This window comes from Homarus americanus, unplaced genomic scaffold (genome assembly GCF_018991925.1).
Source record: "Homarus americanus isolate GMGI-L3 unplaced genomic scaffold, GMGI_Hamer_2.0 scaffold30803, whole genome shotgun sequence".
Taxonomy (NCBI): Eukaryota; Metazoa; Arthropoda; class Malacostraca; order Decapoda; family Nephropidae; genus Homarus; species Homarus americanus.
The window spans coordinates 38,314-46,517 of record NW_024740378.1 but is presented as its reverse complement, the minus strand read 5'-3'; the positions used below and the strand labels follow the sequence as shown (position 1 = coordinate 46,517).

Genomic DNA, 8,204 nt, shown 5'->3' with positions numbered 1-8,204 from the left:
GTGTGTGTGTGTGTGTGTGTGTGTGTGTGTGTGTGTGTGTGTGTGTGTGTGTGTGTGTGTGTGGGGTTTACCTGATGACGTGATATAAGACTAATTAACGTGTGTTTGTGTGTGAGTGTGTGTGTTTATTGTCATTTGTTTACCTGTATTGAACCACCTGCGTGTCGTGTGAGGGAGGGAGGGAAGGGTGCAGGGAGTGGGGGGTGCAGGTAGTCAAGGTGTTGTAAATTACTACCTGTTTTAAGTCTTATGCAACACCTGTGTCTGGGGGTGAAGGGCGGGGAGGCAGGTGGTGGCAGGTATATTATCACGTTTGTAAAGTCTAATTAACCAGCTGTGTGTAGAGAAAAGAGGGCAGGTGGTGGAGATGAGCGTGTGTGTGTGTGTACTAAGGTGAACCATCTGTATATCGAGAGTGGAGGTAAGATTGAGATAGAGGTTAGAGATGAAGCAGATGGTTTGGTGCGGCCCATGTAAGTCTAATGAACCACCTGTGTGTGTGTGTGTGTGTGTGTGTGTGTGGTGGGAGGGCGGGGCAGGTGGAGCAGGTGGCTCCCGGCTCTGTACACTGCACTGGCGGGGTTTCTGATGTGGCTGGCAGCGTTGCTCACATGTACGAGGTACTAGTCTCATTTAGGATTTTATATTTGGTGTTGGGAGGACTGGTGTTGGGGGTGTGGGGGGAGGGGGTGTTTGGAGTGTGGGGGAGGGGGGGTTGTGTTTGAGTGTGTGGGGGTGAGTTGTTTGGAGTGTGTGTGGGGGGAGGGTTGTGTTTGGAGTGTGGGGGGAGGGGGTTGTGTTTGGAGTGTGGGGGCAGGGGTTGTGTGTTTGGAGTGTGGGGGAGAGAGGTTGTGTTTGATGTGGGAGGGGGTTGTGTTTGGAGTGTGGGGAGGGTTGTGTTTGGAGTGTGTGGGGGAGGTGTTTGGGGTGTGGGGAGTGGGGGTTGTGTTTGGAGTGTGGGGGAGGGGGTTGTTTTTGGGTGTGGGTGGAGGGAGGTATGTTGGAGTGTGGGGAGGAGGGTTTTGTTTGGAGTGTGGGGGGAGGGGGGTTTTGTTTGGAGTGTGTGGGGGAAGGGGTTGTGTTTGGAATGTGGGGGAGGGGTTTGTTTTGGAGTGTGGGGGAGGGGGTTGTGTTTGGAATGTGGGGAGGGTTGTGTTTGGAGTGGGGGTGGAGGGGGTTGTGTTTGGGTGGGGTGGAGGGGGGTTGTGTGTTTGGGTGGGGGTGGAGAGGGGGCGTTGTGTTTTGGAGCTGTGTTTCTGTCTGTCTTTTAATCTTATTTTTATGAGATACATAATTTTGTTGTGTTTACCCTGTGTATTTGTACCTTCCTCCTTCCCTTCACTCTCTCCCTCTCTCCAAACTCTTCTTCCTATACACCCTTTATTCATTCACATACAATGTTTATTCATTCGTTTCTTCATCCTCCTTCCTCCTCTCTCCCCTTTTCTTCCCTCCCTCTCTCCCCCCTTTCCTTCCTCCCCTCCTACCCCTTTTCCATCCCTCCCTCTCTTCCCCCCCTTTCCATTCCTCCCTCTCTTCCCCCCCTTTCCATCCCTCCCTCTCTTCCTCTCGCCGCCTCACCATCCCACGCCTGTTATTCTCTTCCTACAAGTAAACAAACGCTTGGTGTGGTCGTGTAAGTATGGTGCAAGTTGGCCGCCCACACGATCATTACTGCACTGGATACCTCGACCACCTACCACACCCTCTACCACCACCACCACCCTCTCCCACCACACCCACCCCTCTCGCCCACTACCACCACACCCTCTCGCCACCACCACCACACCCTCACACCACCACCACACCGTCTCCCACCCACCACACCCTCTCGCCACTACCACCACACCCCTCTCGCCCACCACCACCCACACCCTCTCCCACCACCACCCTCTCACACCACCACCACAATACCCCTCTCCCGCCACCCCCACCACACCCCTCTCGCCACCCACCACCACCCTCTCCCCACCACCACACCCTCTCACACCACCACCACACCGTCTCCTACCACCACACCTTCTTCCACACCCTCCTTTTCCTCTGAGCCACAGCTGTTTACCTTGGGTCTGCTGAGGCTGTCTGTTTGGCTCAAAGCAAAACTGTTGAGCTGCCTCTCCATCTTTTATACATGAGAGCAGCATCCGTCAGGGGCCAAAGATGCGTCGGGGAGAGGGAGGTAAGAAGGAGGGAGGAGGAAAGGAGGGAGGTAGAGGGAGGGAGGAGTAGGTAGGAGATAAAGGGAAGGAGGGAGGCGTGGTAGGTGTTCACCCTCAGACGATACACGGGGCACCTCAATGTTTGCAGCTCTGTTGACTTCACCAAATATGTTTCGGGCTTGGTGTCTGAGGTGTCCGGCTTGGTACTGGAAGCATCATCAATTTGCAGTTATTTCCTTCTCACTGTGATTTCTTGAGCTATATTCTCCAACACACACAACTTAACCTTGAAACATCCTGGTGAAATTCTATGAAAGTTAATAATTAGAATTTGATGAGTAGTGTCACTTATCACACCTTGAAGGGAGGTACTAATGTTGTAAAGAGTATTGCTGAACTAGTTGGATCCTGTAACGTTAAACTAAGGATATTATTATAACATGAGACAGATACCTTCCCTAAATCTATACCAGAGTTTTGCCACCACATACAGGTCACAAGACAAAGACACACTAGGAGAAAATAAGGAGAGAATCCGACGTAAACTGGGCCGTGTTTTTCTTGGGGGAGAAGTTAAACACTCGTGGGTTTGGTCAGCACTTGTGTGGGCCGGTGAGTGTGGCCACAATATTGGACCAGCTGTGATGTGGCCATACTACTAGAGACCCAATTAGTATGGCCACGATACTAGAAGGCCTCCTCTACCCGTCATTTTTTTCCCTGTCAAGTTTTAATGAAATTCTTCCGTGGGTGTGCCGTCTTTTTCCTGTTGTGTTGGTAGTCGAGCATTTTTCCTTCCCTTTTCTTGTGATCGGGTAGTTAAAGGTCTTCTTCGTGTTGGTGTGTTTCATTCGTTCTTTAATAACTTGGTTTCGCTTTCTGGCTGTTAGACCTCTTCTGCTTTGGTCACTGGTGATTGGAACTTACATGTGCCGTTAGACTGGTGATTGGAACTCATATGTGCCGTTAGACTGGTGATCGGACATCGTAGTGGTCGTTCAATGGTGTGTCTGAACATCTCCATCGTGTCGTTTACTTGTGATTGAACCTCTCACCTGTCGTTCACTGGGGTCATTAGTTCTACAATATGTCGTTCTTATAACCTACATCATGTGTCGTTCTATGATGGCAACACCTTTTCTACATGTCGTTGTATTTGCTGTCTACATTTTCTTGCGTTAATTATGATCCATGTACCTCAAACTGCTGTGTCATCTTCCCTACGGGTCCTACTACTGGTGTTGTATCTCTTGACGTGTTAGATCGAGGGGTTAAGTCCTCCCCCTCCCCCCCTTCACCTTGTTGTTTCTCCTCCTGTGTCGGATCTCCTCATTCTCCTCCCCCTCACCTCATCCCCACCCCTGGAGTGTTGACGACGACGGTACTTAAGGAGCTTTAGTGAAGTCAAGGCCCTTTTGATGACGAGACAGAGGGCAGTCGATACCGGAGACGAGGAAGGGAGTGAGAGAGGGGGAGAGAGAGAGAGTGAGGGAGGGAGAGAGTGAGGTCGCTTCCTACCAGTGGCGGTGGTAGAGACGGGGACGCCTCGCGCTACCACGCCCTAATTACCTTACAATCTTTTGAATTCTCTTGAGATTTATTGGGCGTAAAGTGCGTCAGAAACTGCGAGAGAGGAAAAAAAGTGCGTTGCTATTGATCTCTGGTTTGCGTAGTAGGTGGGGGTAGAGGTTGAGGGGGGGGGGGCGTAGTAACACACCGTCACAGATGTGTTTGGACGCGCGAGAGAGGGGAAGGGTGTACCGTTAGCGCCACCGCCATACTCTGTACACCCACACCCGAATACACACGCACACATACGCACACCCACTCACAAACACACTCCCACTCACACCCACCTACACACACACAAGCACACACACACACACACACACACATACACACACACACACATACACCCACCCACGCTCGCCTCTCCAGGTGAACGAAACTCATTGGGACGGAAAGGTGCGCACTACCACGGGCGCTCACTGCAGGCCGGAGGGATGGAAACTGTGGGGTTGTATGAGAGAGAAAACGAGAGAGGTGCGAGGGTTAGAGGGATGGGTGTCTTGGTTCCTGAGAGACAGGCAGACAGAGAGACTTGAGATAGAAAATCAATGATAATAAGAACACGAGAGATGGACGTTGGTAGTAAGGAGGAGAATAATACGGTCCACAGTGTGTTGGTGCGAGTGGTGGAGGTCGGGCGCTCCACCCCAAGGCGTCGGCCGCTCAGTCAGCGTGTTTGAGGGAAACAAGCAACGCCACTGCGGTTGTTGCTGTCCTCCCTGCCAGGTTGTCAGTGCAGGAGTGCGCCCTACGCTCTCCACCCCGCTACACACTTTTTTTCGCTCGTGTTGCCTCCGTCATCAGTGTCGTGTGTAGTGATCACAGGTGTGATGCTCATACATACCTCGCTCGAGTCACCTAGTGTGTGGGTCATTCAGGTGTTGTGGCCGTCCAAACGTTGTGATACTGAGTGTTTGGGCTATTCATACGGTGTGTTTTGTGGTCTACCAGACGTAGTGATCCTGGAGGATGATGTGGTCAACCATACGTAGTGATTCTGGTTGATGTTTGTGGTCATCCAGACGTAGTGGTAATGTTGTGGTCATACAAACGTTCTGCTAGTAATAGTGTGCGTCACACACACACGTTGTTGAAGTCGTCCAGATGTTTGGGTGTTACAAACGTTGTGATGACTAAAAGTGTTGCTGTCACTCACTCGTTGGAGTGGTGACGCCCTCCGGTGATCTCGTTCTAATAACTGTTCTTATAATAATAGTTGATGATAAAGTGTTAAGTCACTTCAGTGTTCATTGTTGTAGTGATCATTGTTGTGGTCAGCCAGTTGTTTCCTTCCTCCACCTTACTGATTAAATAACTCTTTGATAAGTTGGTTTTGTTAGTGTTGTGTTATTGGTCAATAGTTACCGTGTGTTTTCCCTGTGTAACGAATGACTCAGTGTACCTAATAGCCGACGGTTTACAGCTTAATTACCCCCGTGAATTATTGTCATGTTATATTTTTGCAGGTGATAAAAAGAAAATGTGTTACAAGTGTGTGCTTAAAACAGTGCGTGTTACATAGAAGTGTTGGTGTGTGATGGTGCGGGGTGTAGTGCGGTACGCCCCGAGTCTCAGACTATATGGTGACATAGAAATGACATGGAGAAAACACTCGACTTCCGGGTGGAGGAGGAGGGTGAGGGCATGAGCCTCAGGACCCTGCTGTAAGGTGTTCTCCTGGGAGCAGCAGCTTCCTTGCCAAGTGCCGTCATTACCAGCACCCATGACCAGCCCGCGCCACGCCTTCAGCTGTCGGACTGGACGTGGCGTGCTGGTGCTTCCGGGGGTCCAGGGACCTGCGAGGGGACCCCAGGTGTCCGTCCAGACCGCATGGGCCCCCATCATCTTCCAGCGAGCGTTCCGGGTCAGTTGGTGAACAGTCGGTGATCAGTCAGCCCCGAGGACAAAGTCTACAGCGACAGGTCTATGCGCCTGTCGTCCAGTTGCATCTCCAGTCCCCAAAATACTCCACTTGGCACGGCCATGCATCTCGTATGCAATTTAGACTGGTTTCTCCGCCAGAGAGTAGACCTGTATCCCCCGAAGAGCAAACTCCGCCCTTTGGAGGTGCGCGGACCAAGGAGCCGCCCCCACTGGCTACCAGTACACCCCGCCACGACCGCTCCCCCAGACCATCTCCCCAGAGCCGACATTCTCCCCCGCCCCATCAGGAAGGCGCGGGACGCATCCAGCGGTCCCCAGGGCGTATGCGATCAACACCTCCAAGTAAAGCAGCCGCGCCACCGCGGAGCAGCAAGCCACCAAGTCCACTCAAGGGGCGTGGCGGTACGACGGTGACGGATCGCGGGGCCCCTCGTAGGCGACTTCGTCGCTCTCAGGGAAGGAGGGCGCCCCGCTCTAAACAATCGCCAGATTCCAAAACCTCAAGCCAAAGTGTCCGCCATAGTACAAAGACTTCCGTACCTTCTATTAGTCTCTCACGTGAGGACACGGTCTCGGACATTTCCATAGTGTCTCCCATGCCAGCCCTAGACGTGTCCTACACTGCCTACCTCACCCCAGACGTCCTCACCCCCAACGTCATCCCGCCCCAACCTGAGGTACATCGGGTGTGGACTGGGGACGGGTGGAACCTGGATGACGAGGAGCTGTATGTACAGCACAACCCTCTATACTGGCTGATGGCACCTCGCCCTCAAGAGCCCCCTGACCATCCCCACCCGCCTCACGGCCCTGACCAACCACACCCACCACAGGGCCGTGAAAAGGTCGACACTCCACGCGGTCCCGACCAGGGCTACCCACCACCTGGCCCTGATCAAACCTACCCTCCGTACGACCGTATCCAGACCTACTCTCCATATGGCCGCCCTAAGCAGGCCTACCCTCCACATGGCCCTGAGCAGGCCTACCATCCACGTGGCTCTAAACAGGCCTACCTTCTACGTGGCCCAGAGCAGGTCTACCCACCACGTGGCCCTGATCAGGCCTGTCTCCCACGACCTGCCCCTGAGCAGGCCTACCCCCTACGTGGCGTTGAGCAGGCCTACCCTCCACTTGGCCCTGAGCAAGCATACCCTCCACATGGCCCTGAGCAAGCATACCCTCCACATGGCCCTGAGCAGGCCTACCCCCTACGTGGCGTTGAGCAGGCCTACCCTCCACTTGGCCCTGAGCAAGCATACCCTCCACATGGCCCTGAGCAAGCATACCCTCCACATGGCCCTGAGCAGGCCTACCCTACACACGGCCCTGACCAGGCCTACCCTCCAAATGGCCTTGATCAGGCCTACCCTTCACCTAGCCTAGACCATGGCTACCCAGTACCTGGCCCTGATCAATTCTACCCGGTAGACGTTCCTCATCAATACGGCTCCCCTCGAGGAACCTATAATCGTCAGTCAGCGAGGCGGGCGTCCTCCAGACCAGCGCCAGGATCCCCCGCCCCTCACCACTACCACCCGGAGGAGAGGACGCGTGGCAGAACACCTCCTTCACGCTCCAGCCTCTCGCCCATCAGGGAAGTCTCACACCCTACTTCTCTCCTCACGTTTGCTGAGGTTCATGCTCAAGAGCGCCCACAGCCACACTCAGGTGCCCAGACACTCCGTCGAGACTACCCACTCCATGCAGGCGTCAGGACACACGCAGAGGAGTGTCCCTATTACTCCCACGTCGAGACCCAGACAGAAGAACAAAAAAGTCCTCCCCAGCCGCCCCATGAAGTACAAACCCCAGAAGGATCTCGACACCCGCGTCCTAGAGTACAAACCTCGGAGCGGGTACGACACCCACGATCAAAAGCACATGTCCAAGGACGTCCACTCTATCCACGCTCTGAAGTACAAATCTCTGAGCGGCCAAGACGCCCCTCAGAAGTCCAAGTCCTAGAACGACCTCGACACCCAAGGTATGAAGTACAAATCCAGGAACGCCCAAGGCACCCGCGTTCCAGAGCACAGGTCCATGAGCTCCCACGCCACCCTCGTGCTGAGGGACAAAGCCAAGAGGGTTCACGCCCCCGACGGGGTCGTAGCTTCAAACCAACGCTACCTCGGCGCCACAGACTGAATGGCCACAGGAAACACACTACCATCCGGATTTTCGACCTGTGTGACGACGCGCGGTTTGTTTACATTGTACACGCGCTCATTCAGCTTTTCATCTGCATTGAACAGGTATTGTATATTGGGTTTGTGTCCTTGTCTCTGTGACCTAGATGGTGTTTTATATTTGTTTTGCCTCTTTATTGACTTTAGAGTTAAGTGGTTGGTAATTAGTTACTTGAAATACAGTATGTATCTCAGACAACCAGGAATTATTTAAATATTGTAAAGGTTTATGTGTACCTGACAGCTTAATGTTGTTTGTATTGTATACTGTTATGGTAATTCCAACACCGGATTAGATTTCCATATTAAAAATACACCAATATTTTATCTTTTGTAGGAAAATATGAACAAGGATTATAATATAAAATACTTATTTTAGGTGCCGCGTTGCTAGTCAAAGAAA

At 52.8% G+C, this 8,204-nt stretch overlaps 1 protein-coding gene across 1 annotated transcript; it reads left to right on the top strand.

The window, feature by feature from the left end:
• Nucleotides 1-2,160: 2,160 nt before the first annotated feature.
• On the top strand, nucleotides 2,161-7,903 carry LOC121875418 (extensin-like). The gene is made up of 2 exons (XM_042379974.1): nucleotides 2,161-2,179; nucleotides 5,460-7,903. The coding sequence occupies exons 1-2, from the start codon at nucleotides 2,161-2,163 to the stop codon at nucleotides 7,901-7,903; spliced, it is 2,463 nt and encodes an 820-aa protein (XP_042235908.1).
• The last annotated feature ends 301 nt before the right edge of the window (nucleotides 7,904-8,204 follow it).